The sequence below is a fragment of the Oreochromis niloticus genome, linkage group LG20, assembly GCF_001858045.2.
Source record: "Oreochromis niloticus isolate F11D_XX linkage group LG20, O_niloticus_UMD_NMBU, whole genome shotgun sequence".
Classification (NCBI taxonomy): domain Eukaryota; kingdom Metazoa; phylum Chordata; class Actinopteri; order Cichliformes; family Cichlidae; genus Oreochromis; species Oreochromis niloticus.
In genome coordinates, this window is record NC_031984.2 from 18,873,811 (window position 1) to 18,895,430 (window position 21,620).

At 40.3% G+C, this 21,620-nt stretch overlaps 1 protein-coding gene across 1 annotated transcript in view; it reads left to right on the forward strand.

The window, feature by feature from the left end:
- LOC100711576 (protein FAM19A2) overlaps positions 1-21,620 on the forward strand; it is a 96,687-nt gene that overhangs the window by 63,637 nt on the left and 11,430 nt on the right. The window contains exon 3 of the mRNA XM_005478030.4: positions 19,151-19,300. Coding sequence (XP_005478087.1) covers positions 19,151-19,300 — 150 coding nt within the window. The remainder of the gene's footprint in view (positions 1-19,150; positions 19,301-21,620) is intronic.

Below are 21,620 nucleotides of genomic sequence, written 5' to 3' on the forward strand. Positions count from 1 at the left end.
TTAAAACTTCCCATTACACCTTATGTTTGGACTGTAACCAGAAAGCTGAGCCCTTCAAAAACAGGATGTATTTCATTGAGTCAGTGGGCGTTTATTATTTGCATAGTTATGAATTGCCATTGAAAAATGCAACTCTGAATGTTATTGTATAATTTGTAAACAGGCATGCTCAGAGCACATCAAAGCCTTTTGCTATACCTCCTTGGGGTCCATTTGCCCTCATATCGCTCCCATTTCTTTTCCCCATGTACACAGTTTCTGTGTTTGATCTCAGGAGATTCAGCAAATGACCAGGTGTTTGGAAAGCAAACAAATGGCTGGATGTTACCTTTTGAACCATTTACATATTTGTGTCTGTCAGGAAATGCAGGACTCCATCCAAAGCTTTTGTTTTCTCAGCCATGTGTACCAAGAAAGATCTGAATGGATTAATGCTACTAAACAGCAAATCATAAACCTAATTCCTGTTTAGCTGGGGTAGATATGCACAGTCCCCAAGTGTTGTTTGTCTTCTGCTGGCTGGATGTAAAGTAGCATTGACTGGCCAGTTTTTTTCTGTTTTCCCAGTGGAGCTTGTATGAAACACACTTCTCCTATATTGGAGCTTCACATACATTGACATGAAAAAGAATAAATGAGTTTAAACCTTCATTTAACAAGGCAGCCGCAGAAGCAGATTTTCAGTAGTATTTGTGTTAGAATTATGCAGAGAATGGACCACCATTATCAGAATCAAGTCTCCGAATGAAGAAGAAATTAAAGGGTCATCCTGGACCAAGACTAGAACATGTTTTGAAATGAAGAATAAATTAAACAAATAGGAACAAGACTGAAGGGAGCCGAGTACAGAGCAAGTATATATTTTCTTCCAGTTGCGCTTGCTTCAATATAAGTGTGATTTTGTAGAAGGCACATTTTGAGCAATCCATATGTGTATTTTCAAGTGAAGCAAACTTTACCGCATTGACAGGGTGTCTATTTTGGTTGGTATAATGCTGATGTTGATATATTGCGCAGTATGCATATGATTGTGCTTTTGTGTGTTTGCGCGGCTGTGGGGAACAGCTTCAGTATTCCTGACAGCAGCTCCAGAGTCATACATTGATGGATGGGGTGCTCTTTACTTTACTGATGTATGTGATCAGTGCTGATGCAAGGAAAGAGAACGAGACTGAAAGAGAGAGAGAGGGAGAGAGAGAGATGGCTGAGTTGTGCTGCCTCTGCAAATTTCATTCTTTCTCTTTCACGGTGCTTCCTTCATTTCCAGTCTGTCTGCATTAATCCTCTCCTCTCTCGGAGAGTTTCCCACTCTGTTGATTCTGTCAGTATCTGCATATGCTCTATTCTCACCAACATCATCGCCTTAACTAATATGACACAGTGTCTCCAAGCACAGCATATGCTGAACAGGGCAAATTTCAGCAGATTACTAGATTATAGATTAAGTGCAGAAAGTTGAGTATGAGAGAAAGTGTGTGTCTCTGTGTGTCTGTGCGTGGGTGTGTTTTGCACATCTCTTTCCGGTACAGATCTTTAAAGAGGACACAAACATCATGTTTGTCAAAGTGTCCAGGCTGGCCTCTCATGTAGCCTAAATGTGTTTAAGAGGCTTTTATTTTTAGTCTTTTGCTGTTGTGAGTTAAATAAAACAGCAGTAATGCAGCTTCACTAATCCTCTCATGCAACTAATCCTTGCAGAACACCACTGTAAATACTCTGTGGGCTGCATTAAAGCCCAAATCACTCAATCCCTCACTGAGTGTTTTATGCTTATTTTGGTTCAGATTAATAGAAACGCTTCAATTTTTCATCTGTGAGGGAGATATACCAGAATCAACACGGCCTCCTACTGGACTTCTGATATTTTTTGTGTGTCTGTCTGTCTTTGTACTGAAGCACATACAGTATTCAGTGTGAAAATCAATACGAGACTGCATGCTGGAGATACACAGCGGTCGCAGAAATGGATCCGAGACAACCTATGTACAGTTAGCCCTTTACAAAGAGGTTTTGATGCCATTTCTATGGAACATGCCCTGAGATGACTTGTGTGGTATTTATCTAAACTCAATTGAAATTGAAACATCAGCTGGGTCAATTTAAAGGTAAACAAATGACTTATAAAACATCTCACTGACAGCTGGAGAAAAGAGTTCTTTATATTTTAATAACTTAATTGTTTGTGTGGAATTTAAAGAAAACACAAATTATAAAAAGCTATGGTGAACACTTCATTACTACATGCAAATTAAAAAAAGAAAGAATGAACAACCTTCTTTTGAGTACCCGGTCATGGGTACAGGAGAAACAATAAAAATACAGTTTCGTGTGTGCAAACATAAAAATATGCACACAACACAGCCTTTCCTTGAAGCTTCCTGAATTACAAAAAAATACAAATGCTTTTAAGAAAACTGAAGAAACTGTGAAATGTGTATCAAATAAATATTGCTAAAAATGTTTTTACTTCTTCTCTTTTTTTTTCTCAAAATGAAACTTTTCAACTGAGTTCTTTAATATGTCCCCTGGTGGGTCTGAAGTGAGTTATACCAGCCGCCTGAAGCAAATACAGAATATTTGCTATGCTGCAAACACTTTGCTGTTATTTCCTTTACCAATAAAAAAAAATAAAATCTGGGGCTTTGAGAGCCAAAGAGGTATGCAAAAAGGAAAGCCATTTAAGCAGTGTCCTGCTGTTTGAAGTTATTGTGCTGGCCAGACCTTTGTTCAGAGGCGCACTGTGCAGCGCTATGCACGGATTGTAAAGTTTAAGGTGCAACGGGTTATTCACAGGCAGTTGTAGTGGGCACTGTCCTGAGGAGAGATCTAATCAGGAAAGATAAGTGGAAACATCTGCGTGGGTGTACGGTAGGCATTTGAGGCCTTTAAAAGCCCCGTTCTATCAAACAGGTGTTTTCAGCCTAATTACACCTCAGTAAAAGCTCGATGGAGCTGTGCTGGAAATTACATGTTAGCAGACTCTTTGTAATAGTAATGACAAAGGTGTAAGTTGTCCTTTACTACTAGAATGTGTTCATGGCATGCCGTTCACTTGTTATATAAGGAAAAGCACAAGTGAAACCTGTTTCATTAATGATGGTTATATTCCATCAAGTGCTCCGGTAAGCCACAACACTATGACAGTAAGCCAGCGGGAACAGTACCAGATGCTGAAGCGAACTCACCTTAATGGAAGACAGTTGTTATAAATGTCATTCCTGCTATGCCATGGCAAAACATCTGCTGTGAGAGAGGTCTATTACCGCAAAACACCCACATAGAAGATGAGGGGAATGTCACTCAAGCTCTGTTTGTACGTACCTGCAAACTTCCAGTATGTCCAATCAGGCAGGCTCAGTGAAAACAAGTGTGTGTGTGTGTGTGTGTGGACTGTGGATATGACTGAGCTTTAGTTCTGCAAAAAACAGTTTATTCAGATTTTGCAATGTTATTGCCGTTATTCCAAGACAGTGTGAGCCCTGTGCTAGCTTTGTAGCCACTTCAGACAAATAGCCTAAAATAGCCGGGCCTTTTAACCAATCAGTTTGCAACATTTAGGCTTGCTTTTGTGAAGAACTGTGTTTTATCCCAAACCAAAAATTTTCCTAAACAAACCAAGTGAAAAATAAAGTGAAAAAAAATGCAACAAAACAAACTGCAACTTTGCTGATATATGGCAGTACTGAATTAGCTTCCCCTTATATTGGAGATTATGTATCAGAATTTCAGGAGCAGGACCACGCCTCCAAACACGCTCCTTCCAGCTGTCATCTATATAGGTTCCCCCAGTTCTGCAAGCTGATCATTCTCGTATACGTGCCCCACCCTCCCTCCCTCTTTGTTCTCTATTCTTTAACTTCTTCACTTCTATTTAGTGCACGGGGATCTGCCAGGCCCGGGTGCCATCGCCAGTCCCCTTCGAGGCCTTCCTCAAACCGCAGCTCAATTCATGTCAAAGCGTTCACCTTTACCTACTAAAACGCTGTCAAACCTAAAATGAGGACGTGGGCCCGGCTAGTGAATTAAATGTTTGTAGCACTTTACTACTGAGTGTTGAAAGTCAGTTTTAAGTAGAAAAGAAATAAAACAGAAGTCAAATTAAGATAATATCCATGTTGGAAGGCAACATATATCTATATCGATTGTAATGTGTTATTTTGAATCTCTGGCTCACTTCCACAGCACATCTTTTTCCTGTCTTCATCCCCTCACCCCAAACAGGTCGCAGCAGATGGCCACTCCTTCCTGAGCCTGATTCTGCTGGAGGTTTCTTCCTGTTAAAAGGGAGTTTTTCCTTCCCACTCTCGCCAAAGCGCTTGCTCACAACGGGGTCACAGGATTTTCTGGGTTTTCTCTGTTTCTTTGTTCGTATTATTGTATTCTTTACCTTACAATATAAAGCGCCTTGAGGCAACTGTTGTTGTGATTTGGTGCTATATAAATAAAATTGAATTGAATTAATCCATATAAAAACAATGATGTACATTAGTCAACATTCAGAAGGGCTGAAGTAGATAACAAGTACAAAATACCAATGTGTTTTTCATTTTCTAAGTGACATCCCCAACAATAAAGGCAAAATATCTCTGTTACTGTAAGGAAATGGTGCCTTTGGATTAGCAGTTTCATGTTGTGGGATGTCAACAAAAGATGAGCGTGCGAGCTAGTGAATACAGATCTGTACAAATGGCATTAGGCATGCAGGCATGCAATAACTGCCTCTCTATTCTCACGGTTTCCTAGGTGCGTAAGACAGACTTGAAACTTCATTTGTATTTTATTAATTGCCCAACTTTGCTCATTCCACAAAGTCTAATCATCTCTTAACGCTTAAACTCTCCCGTTTTCATATAGCATTTACAGTCAGAGCAGGCTGTGCTTTTACTCCCCTTCTTTTCTTTTCGTTTTCCTTTTCTTTGCCTTTATGTCTCTCTCTCACACTCTCGCTCTCTTCTCATCTTTCCACCTCTGGCTTTGCTGCCAGCCAGCCTCAGACACACCAGGGTTTCCCTTTCATTTGGTAGTGCGAGATGGGATGAGAGACTAGTGAGGGAAGGAGTGGAAAGATGATGAGCTGTCCTGATGGATATAGTTAGAGAGAAAGTGCTGACGCAAAGGAAAAGAAGCTTTAAGAAACAACAAGCTTCATGCACCAGTCATAGAGAGCATCGGATAACCTGTCTGAAGGAAAATATGAATTAAGCTTGTCTATCATAGAAATAAATTGAGTAATTATGTTCCAGCGTTCTAGAGGATGATAGTTGGTGTTGGTTTTTGTGTTCTTCTGTTGAAGTTGTCAGATATGAACATTACATTTTTAATGACTTTCCTGTGTGGATGCTTGGAACAGTGATGCCTATGTATCTGCAAGAGTGGGAAGTTTAGTGTGCCGTTATTGTTAAATATCTCCTATTGACTGTCAAGGTGCAAATTCTATATGTAGTGCAACTGGTTTAAATGTGTGGCTTTAACTTTATTACAGCACAAACTGTTGATAAGATATTTGTAATTTAGGTGAAAGAGTAAACCGGGACTCTCATTTTTTGTTCCCTGTACTCACATAAGTGGAATAGCTAACATGTACATTTTTAGTTTGTAAGGTGCACATCCATGAGCAACCTCAAGGGTGTTTCAGATATTTTGATTGTGCCATCTTTCCATTTTCGTATTTTGCAGTAACATTCCTACAAAAACTGCTCTGCAGAACTGCTTATTTTCAAGGATGAAGTGTTAAGGTTGATTTAAAAGAGTACCCAGTTGTGGACACAGAGAGCAGTTGCAAAAGTCAAGCTTTATTAACCCCAAAAAAACTGATACAGCAAATAATTCAACTCTACGAAGGCCAACAAAAGCATGAGTCTACAGAAATCCAAGCATGGAGGACAAACTGAAGAAAGATGCAAAACAAACTTAATGAGGGACAAATAGGGTTTCAGAAGGGACAAAGCTGAAGAATACAGAGATGGAATTTAAGTTATTGAAACAGCAAAGTGATTAAAACAAGACTGAAGGAAAGCTGAACATGCTGCTCATGTTGTTGATTCATCTCTGCTGATGGAAGTAAACAATTTTCTTTCTGTAGGAAATTAAACTATTCAGTAAAGTCTAAAATGTTGTGGCAGCTTGGATATACTTAATCTGTCAATCGGCATAGGCCTCAGTGACTACCTGGTAACCAGCTGGCAACAACCATGTTGCTAGGGAAAAATGAGCATTCCCCAGCTGGTTGCAGGTGGTTAAAAGAGGTTCCTGATAGTCAGTGTGAAACTGATTGTTAAAGCTAGTCATCAAGCCTAAAGATGGGACAAATGTTGTGAATGTGTATTAGAGAAAAATGTGTATTGCCCAACAAGTTGGCTGGTGGTTGCAGGAGGTTGATTATGATAAAATTACGGCACTGAAAACCTTCATAGAATAGGTCTAGTGTGTTGCAGATTGGCTGCATGGAAGCACAGAAGACGCCCACTTGTCTGCTAACACTCACCAGCTAATTGCGAAGTGATAGTGAAAGGCAAAACTTTTACTTTGAATGCGATCGGTCTCTGTTCCTGGTTTGTGTCGCACTTTTCGTTTAGCTATTGCTTAGCGAGTAGTCGGTGAGTGTTTGCGCTTTCCATGCAAATGAATCGCTAATATGCGTATGGCCAAAGCTGTCACACGGAGGTTTGTGGTGCACCTCCCTTTTCGTAACTGATAAATGAATTAGTGTGTTCAAAAGTCAAAAGTAGTAACCAGTTCTCTGAGGATAAAATAGGGTGAAAACAAAGCTCAACAGTGTTGCTTTGCTCTTGATATCACTGGAAAAAATACAGTGGCATAGTTTGTCACAGCTAAATTGAACACGTGCTGAAATTTCTTTCCTTTGCTCTGTGCTGGAGTATCTCTGTAACGGTGACATAACTCTAATACTTAGTTACAGATTATACTATAATGTGAGCCTGTAAAATGTAAAATGCCTGTGAAAGTCAACAGCACTGTCAGTAGCTCCATTTCTGTGATTATATTTCATGTTCATGTTTGTTTTTCCACAAAGTATGACCGTGCAAAGACACTGTTTAATTCTCAAGAAAACTTATTTCAGAATGTGTTTTGGGCGATTTTCGCTCGTCCCTCTACTGTTCCAAAAAAGCTGCGACAGTCTGTATCTGTCTAATTTTCAAGGTTTGCAGATGACGGCGGCGTTGGTATGCTGTGAACTGGCTGGTGGAGCTTGGTGTAACATATGGGACTGTCCGGTCTTTCACAGAGAGTAAACAGGCCGATAACAGACCATTTATCTAGATCTGTGAAACGACATAGCTACAGCATTGATATAAACACCAACCATAACTCACACACATGCACACACACAAACGCACGGCTACGTGTTAAAGTAAAATATGTCTGACATTTATGAGTGTCCGTCCTTATTCCTCTGACAGGGAGAGAATTCAGACAGAATGAAATCCTCATCAACATGGCTGCTGTGCTATAGATCTCTCCGTTTGCTGACTGACAAAGAGAAAACTGGAGGAAAGGGGGGGTAGGAGTTGGGGGGGTGGTTTGGACTGAACACAGTCATTGTGTTTCTGCCTCTGTATTGGTCTGCCAGGAAGACACAGAGAAGGAGAAAGAGAGACTGAAGGAGGTAGAGAAAGAGAGAGAGACGACAGCTTAAGCCAAAGAAATGAAAAGATGTTTGCGTGGCTTTGAGCTCCCCCACAATACACATTTGAAACAGCTGTAGGAGAGGACAAAAAGATGCAAATACTGAGATAGGTAGCTTTCCAACCTCCGAGACAGAGTGGGTAGCAGGAAAAAGGGAGGAAAATTATACAGATAAGTATGGAAACCCGGACATTCCTGGAGGGCTCTTGAAAAGTCGCCATCAGTCAGCAGTGAACAATTAACAAAAAAGGTTTCAAACTTGAGTGTCTCATACACACACACTCACGCACACATGCTGCCTCATCTTAATGCTTGAGTGGTAAGGGTGTGTTAATACATCCGAACATATTAAGAATTTATATCAAATTCACCATCCTAATATCTTGCCTGGAGCACAAATTAGTACAAATTGTCTGCTGCGGGGTGGCGGCAATGGTGGCGGCGCGCTTGCTAATATGTCAGGACATGCCATGTGTCACCAGGCTCCCCCCTGTCACATGAACTAATATCCTGTATGATTTAGCAAGACAGTAGTTGTGCTTGTGGTGTGGAGAGATAATTCCCTTGTTTGAACTGCATTAAAACTGCATGAAAATCAATGATGGAGAACCAGGGATGTGGTGTGGGTGACTAAGAGACAATCTGGCACAAGCTGGTCTCATGTCAGTGAGGGTGATTAGTACAGAGATGGAGGAGAGGCGGGTGGTGGATAGGTAGGTGGTGGAGGCAGATGGGAGTAGTTTGACAATAAAAAGCATAAATCACTTTGCTGAGGTGTAAGAGAGCGAGTTGCATGACAGAAGTGAAGAGAGAGCTTAATCCAATCAGAGAGCGATGAGTATTTTGGTGATGTTGAGGGTATGTTTTCTGCGTGCTTGTTTTCAGCGCATGCTGATTGATCTAAAACGGTTGGATGATTTATGGCAAGGTATTTATTTATTTATTTATTTTTTTGACAGGGATGAGCCCCTCTGTGTGGACGCCCACGGTATTTTCCTTTCCCTTTCAAATTTAAATCCCGACGAGCCAGATGCCAGTGTTTTTTCCCTCTCTTTTACACTTGTTATTTTTATCACATCGCGCGTGCAGGAAATCCTGCTGCGAGCAAACACTTTCCAATTGTGGTCACTCACTCACTCACCCACTCACTCGTTCGGGGATGCTAAGCGGGGTGGGGTGTGGGGGGAACTAGGGACAGAGTGGATGCTGTGTCGAGAAAAAAAACAAACAAAATCAATCCGCAGTCTGCATTTAGCCTGCACTTTTTCCAAGAGGAGGCAAGTTTTCTGGCTGATGTTTTAATTCTGATCAACTTCCATTTGTTCACTTTGTGTTGAGCCTGCTTTCCCAAGAAAAATAACAGCATCAGTCATTTTTAGCAAAGGGTCATTAGTGACATACGTGGAAGCGACTCAGCCCTCTAGCTGCTGAAGGAATTATGACTCTAGCTACCGTGTATGAGCAGAGAGATTGAGAGAGGGGGAGAAAGGGAAATGAGCAATTATGAGATTATTGTTCTGTTGTCTCGTAGTTAGTGCATTTCTGTTGAGCTTTGGGAACGAGGAATATTCTCCATAACTGAGAAAAAAAGTATCAACCGCTGCTCCATATTCTGATAATTGAATGCATGTTTTGATGGTTTTGAACTGTTGGTCATTTGTTACAGTTGTTAAAAATGCTGTATGGCAATTAGTCAGAACATGTTCTCCGAGCTACCCATGTGGAAAATAAAACCCAACTTATTTGGTTTCTAAATTTGTGCTTTATTCCATTCTGCCTTAAAAAAATAGTATTTATTAAATTCTGGTTAGTGGGGAAGATTTTTTTTTCCTCTTAGAATAGCCAGGAGGAAAAACAAGCAGAATAAGATGTGTATCTTCTAAAGCTTAGCTACTTGTTTTTTCATTTTACTGATACCTTGGATCTTGCGCAAGTCATAGAAAAACAGCGCTCTGTGAGATGTTTTTAAATTGAGTCCCTTCGTAAATCCATTATACCAACGCTGAAGAAAAAGGATCAAATAAGAATCTTTCCTTCACAAAACTGTATTATTTCCAGGAATGTTTCTTATCCCTAAATATGCAAACATATTTAGAATTCTAAATAAGTGTGCATCCTTAAGATCAAGCATGTCCTCTATTGACATCTTCTCTTCTTTCCTCGTCTCAAGTTTTCCCCCCACAGGACTCAGTGTTTATCATAACAGAGAGGGACATTAGTGCATGGAAGGAGTCAGGCTCTTTAGGGGGCTGCCACTGATCAGTCTATTTGTGATCAGCAAACACAATATGAGCACAGCGCAGAAAGTGCAGAGCTGATATAATTCTCGTGTATCTACACTGGGCACCGTCTCCTGTCAGAAAAAAAAGCGCTACTTCCCTCCAGCACTTATAACCTTCTATGAATAACCATCGCACAGAGATGGTGTGGCAGAAGATGAGGAGAGACGTGTGCTGGAGTTGTAGACACAGAAGTGAATAGAAAACAGGGTTGAGGGGAGAAGACACTAGTGGTCGAGTGCGCGTGCCTCTTTTCTCTCCATGCTAATTTTCTTGGCAGGCTCTTAAACAGAATTTTAATTTGCTCTGTGTTTATGATTCAGAACAAATGCTGCCATCTCAGAGGCCAATATAATCTAATTATTAACACAAATGCATGGACGTACATGCGCTGATGGGCACACGCATGCACTAAGAAAAGTATTTTGTATGTCTAATTAACTTGGCAAGCTTTCAGGACTAATTTTCCATTTCAAAATATGCTCTTTGTGAATAAAATAATACGGGCCTAAAGGAAAACCTTAAATATTTATACATACTTAATATGTGATGTATAGAGAACATCTAGAGTGTGCTATGGATACTTAAAGTAATTTCATGCTAATTTGTGTTATTACAGGCTTGGCTGGAGCTGTGCCAGAAGGGTCAGAGCACAGGGAAAATGAAAACACCTGAAGAACAAAATAATAATGATAACAAACATCTGATTTACTAAATTGTTTTGGTTCTGGTCAAACTTTAACAGCATGAGAGAGCTCCGGATGTAATTATAACATTGTGAAGCCCGCACCTAAAAGCAAACAAAACCAGAGGGGACGTTTACCTCGCTGGTATTTCCATTCATCATGCCAGTACATTAATTATACCTGATGAGGGACCGTCAACTCCTGTTGCTGTTTTGCCAGCAAACCATCTCAGTGTTTAATATGAGGCATCAGATGTTGATGAATCCAGATATCCCATTCATTCCAAGAGATGCTATGCACACAACACCTATTGACAGTCACATTAACCTGGCTCTGGCTCTCACATGGAAGCAGTTTCTTAATAAAGCTCTTTAAATTGTTAATTGATTAGTTTTGCAGCTATTTTTCTTTACTTGTGATGTGATGTTACCAGAGCTGTAATTTTGACTGTTACCACTTTACCACTGCCATCATGTTTGCAGCCCTGCACGGTTGCTGGGGGCTTGACATACAGAAAGTGTCAGTTTCAGTATGCCTCATTGTATCAGAGTCAAAGCCCTCTCCTGCTGTGAAAACACAAACAAAAAATAACAGGGAGGAGAGTGAACTGTTGACACAGCTGAGAACCAAGGATTCAGAGGAAGCTTGATGACTTATGACTACTTGCAGGTTGTAGAGATCAAGGTTACTGCTGGCAGTTGGGGAGTAAAGCCTGAAGACATCAAAAAAAATGAATTAATTGCATTGTTGCTATTGAAACATAAGACCTATGATGATATCTTGCATGTTTGCTGAGTTTTGGACTTTTCCCCAATTCCTTGGTTTGGTTGGTTGTTATTTATTTTAGTCTGTCCATTAACAGATCTATCAGTGCATGCATTTTGTTAACCTCTTACTGAACTAGGGTCTCCTGGGGGTAGAAGCCAATCCCAACTGGCACTGGGCAGTTGGGATTGGCAGCATTTATAAGCATTTCTAAGTGTAAGTAAATCAAAGGTATGTTCCATCCTCCTTTTCCGATGAGCCTAAGTCATTGATTAGAGGTTGCCTAATTCAAAGGATGAATCCATTGCCACGAGGTGCAGCACTGTAGCAGTGACACAGCATAAATCAAATGTAAGTAGCCTAGATAGTGTTTTCAGTGTATATATAATATAATATAAAAGTATAATATTACTACTTTGGGCTACTGAATTTATCTTTTCTTATAGTCCTTGGTTCCTCATGATATTAGTTCATTTCTGTGTCCATTCTCCCAGGTCTTGTCTCCGGTCTGTCATGTTTCTATGTATGTTTATTCCCAGTCTTGCTGTCAAGTTCATGTGTCTTAGTCTGAGTCTCAGTGTGTGTTACTTCCTATTTTATTTTCACAGTCCTCTGTCTCGCATGTGTTGTGTTTACCTTTGCTTTCCCTTGTCTCTTTAGTCTGATTAGTCTGACATCCTAAAAAAGGTCAAACATGGTGGTGGTAGTGTGATGGTCTGAAGTTCCTTTGGACCTGGATGACTCACTTATTATGTGATTTACTTTTGTACACAGGTTCAGGTAGGGTTTTTCTTCCCTTAGTAAATGAAATAAAAATTTATATAAAATCAGGAAGGGTGCAAATACTTTTTCACTACACTGTACGTTTTTCTGTGGCTCTCTCTAGTTACAGCTCCAGCATTCACCCAATGTTGCCCAGTGCCAGCTGGGACCTTAAAAGTAACAGATTCAGTCACCTAAATCATACAGTGTCATATAAAAGGGTAACCAGTGACTTTTTCTTTCTACTTCTTTACAAGTATTGTGTTAACATTTGACAGATCCTGAAACACAAGGGCTTGAACTGTTTAAATATTTACAGCGCTAACTAGAAAGATTTGTGTTTCCCATTTTGACAGGTTCCTCATACTATATGTGCATGTACATTTGTGTCTGTTCATGTGTATTTAACTCTGTTTGTGTGTGAGTGTCTGTGAGAGAGAAAGCAGGAAGGTCCCCAGTGGCAGGAATGACATTTGAAAGAGGCACCCCACTGGGACCAAGACAGCTATCGCAGTACTTACACAGACACACACAGACACCCACACAGAGTGCCTGGTTGTTCTGAGTCGGGGCAATCTGTCCATCTGTTAGTCTGTCAGTTGCACGTCATCCTTAGTAAATGGGGTTAACAGCCACTGCTGTATTAAAAGAGGCAGGGATAACAGGTCCTCATGCCAAGGAGAAAAATACGGGTCGGGGTTGGGGGGGTTAGAAAGGGAATGAAATGGCCACGAAGATGAAAAAGCAGGAGAGAGGGAGGACGCATTGTAGAAAGTGTAAAAAATTCTCTGATTTAGGGCCTGTGATTGAGGATAATAGTTTCCTACCCTGCTGAGTTTGCTGTGGTGAGCTACGAGCAAGAGGGAGCAGAGGAAAAATGGGGCGCTGAAGTGGCTAAGAGAGGCTGAGAAAAGGAGGGGTCATTTGTGAAATAGCAGTAGGGCGAGGTAAAGCAGATGAAGCAAATGAGGAGGAGGAGGAGAAGGAGTAAAAGGAGGACGGGGGTGTGAGGAAGAGATCGTGATGAAAGTAGGTGCCATTTTTGAAATAGAATGGGAGTTTTCAGTTGCAGTAAATACACACACATTATGGTGCACACACACATATACACCGAAGACAGCAACATTTCCGTTTACATGTTTTTATTTTAGCACTAAATGCACAAATGGGCACAGCTTCTACGTGGATATGTATTTTCTGTGTGTATATTTAATACATAAACTGCAGTGTGTCGTGTTCTGAGTAATTTAGCTGAGTGTTTATCAGAGTTTATTGGAGGCTGTGGCCCCCTGCCTGACTCAATATCTGCCAAACTGGTAATTATTAAAATCTTGGCACAACACAGCCTCAAACTGTTGACACCTTCAGTTGTAGTACTGAGCTAAGGACCCCCACCCCACCCCCACCCACACATGGTTTTCCAGAGCTGTTTCCACATGCGAGTACTAAATCCCTATGAAATCCAGTTTTGTGAATTGTGCCCTCTTTTTATTTGAGAAAAAAAATTCTCAACACTGTAAAGCCTGCAGGTGCACCAAGCTAACCAAAAAGAGCAGTTTTGCCAACAACATATCCACCATCAACAGCAGCTGTGTGCACTGAAAGAAATTTAGGAAAATGCAATTTTCCTGTGTGTGTGTGGTCCTCCACAGAAGACTCCCAAGCAAACACGGAGTGCATGCTTTCTGTCTTTGTCCAGTTTACTTTTCAACACCCAAACCAAACACCCCACTAAGTTCTATATCACAGGCTACTGAAGGGAATTACCAAACCACAAAGGCTAATTAAGTGCACATTGTTTCTCTACTGAGAAAGCAGAATGGTATGAAACGAATACATTCAACTACATAAAACAATCCTTAAAAGTGTACAGCAGCATATGTTGATATTTACTGGCTCCCTGTTAAATCCAGAATTTAATTTAAAGTCCTTCTCCTTGCGGGCAAGGTCTTGAATAATCAGGCCCCTTTCAATTCAGTTCAGTTTTACTTATATAGCGCCAAATCACAACAACAGTTGCCTCAAGGCGCTTTATATTGTGAGGTAGATCCTACAATAATACATACAGAAAAAAAACCCCAACAATCATATGACCCCCTATGAGCAAGCACTTTGGCGGCAGTGGGAAGGAAAAACTCCCTTTTAATAGGAAGAAACCTCCGGCAGAACCAGGCTCAGGGAGGGGCGGGGCCATCTGCCGTGACTGATTGGGGTGAGAGAAGGAAGACAGGTTAAAAGACATGCTGTGGAAGAAAGCGAGAGATTAATAACAAGTATGATTCAGTGCAGAGAGGTCTATTAACACATAGTGAGTGAGAAAGGTGACTGAAAAAGAAATACTCAATGCATCATGGGAATCCCCGAGGAGTCTACACCTATTGCAGCATAACTAAGGGAGGATCCAGCCCTAACTATATGCTTTAGGAAAAAGGAAAGTTTTAAGCCTAATCATAAAAGTAGAGCACTTCATTCTCAGATTGCTGGGTTACATGTGGTTCCTAGGGTATTTAAGAGTACAACTTCTCCTTTTGATGAAGCTACGAGTTACGGTTGGATCAGATGTCTAGGAACCCTCTCTTAGTTATGCTGCAATAGGCCTAGACTGCCAGAGGCTATTTTCTTCACCCTTTTAACTCTCCCTGTGTTGATACACCAACTTGGATTCAATCAGTAGTTATTATTAAGCTCTCACCCTGTCACGGCGGGGCGAATTACACACAGTAATTCGGCGTGCCCGTGTGGCGTGCTGGCTAGACCCAAACGCGGTGAAGGCTAGCGGTGGGTTGGAACAGACACGCAGTTATTCTAGTAACGATCCGTGCACGAAGCTTGGCTTCGGAACTGGCGTTACAAATGGAGAGCGAGCGGGGCTCGGATGAGAGAAAGAATCGAGAGGAAAAAACACTCACAGTTGCTGAATCAGGCGGAGACTGACGTAGGCAAAGTTTCGGAGCTCCTGACATGAAGGGAACGATGTCTGAGCGGCGAACAGGTGAGTGGCATCTCTCTTTTAAGCCCGGCCCCGTAATCAGCTGATCAGCCGCTGACACACTCTCTTCCACAGTGTGTCTTTTTGCTGCCCCTCTCTTTGCCTGGTTCTCCTGGAGGTTTCTTCCCGTAAAAAAAAGGAGTTTTTCCTTCCCACTGTCGCCAAGTGCTTGCTCATAGGGGGTTGTATGATTGTTTGGGGTTTCTCTGTAATATTGCAGAGTCTTTACCTTACAATATAAAGGGTCTTGAGGTGACAATTATTGTGATTTGTCGCTATTAACATAAATTTGAATTTAAATTGAACTGAATTGAAACAAAACATTTTAGCCCACCTTGGCTAGGGAAAATACACATTCTCCAACCAGTTGGCAAGTGATTGCTCCTCCTTGCAACTATTCACTTGAAGAATGCCACAGTTGCCCGAAGGTTGCAGGGAAGACAAAAACTCGTCTCCAAACACTTGCCCAGAATTCTCTGAGCAGTAGTGGAACTATGAAAAGAGCAACACAAACCTAACACGGTGACCGTTTGCTTTTAAAGTAGATGTTGCACCTTTTTAAAATGTTAGTTTCATCGTTTACTTGGAAGGGCAACATTATCATTCTTTCTCCAAGTTTCAGTAATGCTAAATGGACTGGTACTCGTATATCATTCTTCTACTCCAATTGAGCACTCAAAGTGGTTTTTATTACAATCCTCGTTCACTCACATATTCATGCGACACTTTTTCCTGTTCATGTTGGGCTACTCCGGGTTCAGTACTTTGTCCAGGCTACTTCACCACGCAGACTGGAGTTGAGAATGATTGGACGACCCACTCTACCTCCCGAGCTTGGTGGTTAGTAAGCGACTGTTTGCAGACAAGTCGGTACCTTCCAGGATTACTAATTTTTTCCTGTGGCTTTTCTGTGGTTTAGCAACTGATCTCACAGCAACTGCCAGCAACCTCTAGCAATCACTCACCAGCTGGTCCTCTAAATGGTGGTTGCCAGATGGTCACCAATCAGTCTCAAGACCTGTGTGACTGGGATCAAAATCCTACATTAGGATTTCACAGTGCGAGATAAATAAAGACGAATGCTGCCAATTTACATGTTATTAAATATGAAATCAGGACTTACAATAAAGCATCCTCAAAATGATGTCAAATAAACAAGTTATTCCCAGAAGACTTTTTTTCCTCAAGCAGTGTTACTACCACTGTTTCTGTTTAAACCATAAATAACTTCAATCAAAACGGTTCTAATAACCAAACTATTTCGATCAGAGGGAGTTATTTCTTATGTCTTCACCTTTGACGCTTTCTGTGTGTTCAGTAAATAATCACTAATTTTAAAACTATAAAAACATTAATGAAAACATGACTCAAATAAAGTAACACATAAAACAGAACAGTTTAGCTACAAGTCAAAAAATAAAGAAAACAAAGAAATGGTCTGCCAAAAAAAGAAAAGAAATCACTTATCCATTCTGTCATAGGTTTTACGTCGATCTTTATTTTACCATGTGCCCCAAATTATAATAATAACAACATTAATGGAATTAATTAACATTAATATGTGTGTGTTCAAGACCCAGTGAACCTTTACATTCCTTTGGTAGAATCCACATCCCGACCTCCTTTTACTCTTCCTCTCCTGCTGAGCTCTGTGTGCGGCTGCTCTTACTAATGCTGAGTCAATTACTACTGCAGGTGCCGAGCCTAAAAATGGGCCAAGGGTTGTGTGCGCCTGTGGGGGGTTCAGTTAAGGTGTTTACTCTGTATGTGTTCATTTTCCTTGGCTTTGTATCTGTCAAGCTTCTAAGAAGAAAAAAAAACAATTAGTTCTACAAGAAAGAGAAGGGAAAATGGAAAATAAGAGTTATTCAAAGAAAACTCAAGCTCTAAAGCCCACATGCAATCTATACACACTCCATGTATCTTGAGTTAGGGGAAGAAACAGTTGTATAGGAAAGATGATGAAATGATTATGAACATTATGCAGTTGTTACAGGATATGTAATGTAATATTTTAGGATATATAATTATAAAATAGTTAATATATTTGATGAGGAGAATGCACATCATCATGAAAGTCAATATAATTTGTGTTCTGAGAACTTGACTGCATTGTGCAAATGTCTTTAGTCAACCCTCATTTCTTTATATTTTGCATGGAAAATGGGAAATAGTTGAAGCGATTTAGTGAAATGTGCAAGCGTAAATGGAAATACAGCATTTTAAACAAAAGAAAAAGAGTCTGTAAAATGTTACTGCTCAAGACTTTTGCACAGTACTGTACCTATGAAGAAAAAGTTTAAAGCAAACACACCATTAATTGTCTTGCATATAGTCTAACACAATCCAACGTCGGTTGTTGATGAGGGGTCATGTTATAACCAAAATACACCGAGACCCAGTGGGCTTATGCGCACACTGTGTGAGTCAACAAAGAGAAGGTCAGGCGAATTGTCCTTCAGGGTGCTTGAATGTCCATTTATTACTCAGCATTCCAACCAGTAACTACAGTAGTTTAACATTTGACTTGAGACTGAATTATAATGAATCTCTACAGAAGATTTTTTTTTAGAAAAATCTCCAAATGCATGCAGATATTTCTTCTATAGAAATCGAAATATCAGTGTAATGGCAATCTGTTCGGTGGCTGGTTTTGCACATCAAAGTGTTGGATTGATGGACAGCCAGATGGACAGATCAGTCAACAATTATCTTTACCCTTTGGCCTAACTCCTAGTGCTACAAAAAGAGAAATCTGAAAGAAAGATGAGAGAGAGATGGGAGAGAGACAGAGTGTGCTTTTCACAGAGATATTAATTGGACTGGGCTTTGCAGGACTGCTGCTTTGTCTTTTTCTCATCAACAGAGCAAATTAAGAACTTTTCAAATCTTTGTTAGCCTGCTTAACATATTCGCTGGGTCGTTCACTTCGGCTTGCCTCATTTTTAAATACTCTTTAAACAAAGTCATTGTTTTCTGCTTTAGTTTTCATTGCCATGCAGTGCGCACCCTTTGTTGCATCCTGGGCTGACTCTTTGTAATGGAAATAACTGCAACTTCCAACAACTGTTTGAAAAGCCAAAACACACACACCGAAGTTCACAGCTGAAAGACTGAACATGTATGTGCATTTGCTGCACATCACGCATACGTGAAAAACAAAGTCAAACGCATCTGAACACATGAGCAGATTCACTGTAATTACATATTGCGTGTAAGCTGTCAAACTTGCACACAAACAGTCGCACTGCATAGTTGCACACAGTGCTCCTGACAAGGCTTATTGTTTGTCCTTGACATTTTCATGTATTTGATGAAAGGCTGGTATGAAAGGGCCATGTGTTGGCATCACAAATCTTCAAATGTGGAGCGATTTCTTTGTTCCCTCTCTCTTAGCTGACTCAAGGGACTTCTGTGCTCGGGGTTGACTTGTTAATTAACCACACGGCTGCCTGATTCAAATGTGTGTATAGAAATTTGCACACAAAGTGGTAGTTACAGGAGATGTGAAGGGACTTTCCAAATGTACCCTTCATTAGTATTGCAGCAAATTGGAAGTGCAACCAAACAGTATATGGAGAAACACTCATTATTATTCCTTTCTAAGTTACTATTTTAATAGATAGATAGATAGATAGATAGATAGATAGATAGATAGATAGATAGTCATAATTGTAAGCATAAACTGCATATTTTATGGCTCATCTTATAGCAGCCTTAAATATGTTTTGCTTAATTTTTAAATGGATGGACGGATCAAATACTTGTCCTACAAAGTCAGAGATCCAAAAAGGTATTCTCAGTGCTGATATTTTTTTAACTCCTCTTGTAATCTGTGTTTGTCTGGGTCAGAGAATGATGTCCTTATTCCACATTTCCCCAACATAGTTCACAAAGAGGTTATTAAGGGGAAGGGCAGACCAACTGTGATGCCCAGTAGTCTATTTCCCTGTCTTTTTCTATGGTTGCTTATGTGTTAAAGTCAGCAAACATAAAGCAAAATCTGTGTTTTTCATTCTCAGTGCATGTGAAGGCGGGGACGTGTGAGGTGATTGCTGCCCATCGCTGCTGCAACAAGAACAAGATCGAGGAGAGATCTCAGACTGTCAAATGTTCCTGCTTCCCTGGACAGGTCGCTGGCACTACTCGGGCCATGCCGTCCTGCGTCGACGGTAGGTGTCACTTTATGTGTGTTTGGGTATCTTTTGTGTGCACTTGCGTAGTGCCGCTGCCTGACGTGCACCTGTTTTGAATGTTGGCTAAAATGCCTTAGTATGGATTTGAACTCATCATACATTTTCTTCGTCATGCATTTCAGGCAGAGCACTAAAGTTAAGATTGCTTTAATCGATTGTGAAAGAAATAAGTGAACACTGCATTAGCAGATGAGCACATTTATGAAGATGAGTGTTGACAGTCAGGCAACACAGAGGAGCAGTCAATATCAGGAGAAGACCAGTGATGCTAGAGTTAGCAAGAGGTTATTTGAAAGAGACTTTGTTCAATGCAGGTGCTGTATATGACCAAGCCGCCCTGTGTGCTGCAGTATACTGAAAAATCTAAGAATTGATACACGACTAGGTAAACCCTGATTTAACTGCCAAGGCATAGAAGCCATCAATATTCTCTTGGCAGCATTTCTGTGTACTGGCAGCCAGAATACTGACTAGAAATGCACGGAAGCAAAGTGAAGCCTTTCTCCCATTGCACGTTTTCTGTGCAGTGCTGTTTCAGCAGACTAATTTATTACAAACACTGCCTCTGTCTGTTAAATCTGAACTATTCCAGACAGAAAAGGGAACGTCTTCATCTCAGTAAATAAAAAATGGAATTTTGGGTCGTTCCACAACTATACTACAGCACCATGTTCCTGATGGAAATGTAATTGCAGCTGAATTATTGTCTATTAATGTAATGTTGATACTGAATGTACCAGACATATGTTAAACTGCTTTCATTCAACCTATTTATGCATGCATTATTTATGTATGCACTTACAGCAATCAACTAAAGTTTGGAAAAATATTAGGGTTTTATCACAGAAAGAAGTCCATGCTGACTTCAAACTCGAGCTTTCCCTAACGTTGAGCGCTCCAGCTGCATAAACCCCAGTCTTGGTGTGAGATATGAGCATTCGGTACATCCACAATCAAACCCAACCACCTCCTGCTGACTCCGATATATTTCATAAATGTGCTGCTTAATTTCCAAAGGTAATCCAGCAAGTGATTATCTTGCAGCTAAATGCAATAATTTAACTGTGAAGAAACTTAATTTGTAGGAGATGGGGTTGGACGAATTCTAAAATGGATTATAATGAAGCAGCTCAGGAAAAATGCACCATGAAGAGGAAATCTTGTGTTTTTGTTACTATACCGAATTTATCAGTAGTCAGTGTTATGTAAACATCAGAGGACTCCCAACAAGAATCTTGATAGCAAAATATATTAATCTGCAGGAAGTATTATCTTCATGAAGCTCTTTTGTTCACTGCAAATGAGAAGTTGATTTTTTAGACCCAAATGTATTTGGGCATTTTACCCATAAATGAGATTAGTGTTTAGTGATGAAAATTCCAAGCTATAAAATATTCCCGTATGCCTGGAAACCCGTCACCCACTAATGCCTCTGTGTTTACAACATCAGTATCCAGCAGGCCCTGCAGCCTCGAAGAGTGGCACTTGATGAAATAACTGACCCAGTCTCCATTTCTCAGTTGTTTCTGGGTTTCGGGTGAGCGCTCAAACATGATGAAAGATTCACTTACAATACAACATGGCACAGTAAGATGAAGGGCTGGAATGGTGGAGTACATCTTACTTACTTATAGCACCACAGATATACAGTACCATGAAAAAAACATTTACCCCTATCCTTTGTTATTTTATTTTTTTGCATATTTATCTCACTTAATTGTTTCAGATCATCAAACTAATTTTAATATTAAACCTGAACCTGAGTAAATACAAGCACAGTTTTTAATCTTTGAGTTTAAGTTTATTAAGAGGGAAAAGCTATCCAAACCCTATGTGAAAAAGTCATTACACCCTAAACCTGAGAACTAGTTGTGCTACCCTTGGCAGAAAGAACTGAAATGTGTTTGGGATAAACAGCGATAAGGAATTTTGGCCCACTCTTTTTTCAATTCAGCCAGACTTTGACTAGGCCATCCAAAACCTACATTTTGTTTTTCTTACTGAGTTGTTCAAAGGTAGACTTGCTGTGTGTGTTTCGGATCGTTGTCCTGCTCCATAACCCAAGTGAGTTTGAGCTTGAGGGCATGAAATGATGGATGGGCATTCTCCTTCAGGATTTTCTGGTAGAGAGCAGAATTCATGGTTGCACTGTAATTACACCCAGGTCCTGAATCAGCAAAGCAGCCTTAGACCATCACACTACCACCACCATGTTTGATTGTTGGTATGATGTTCTTTTTATGAAATGCTGGGTTTCTTTTAATTTTAATGATCAGAATGTTTTGTAGCAAATGTA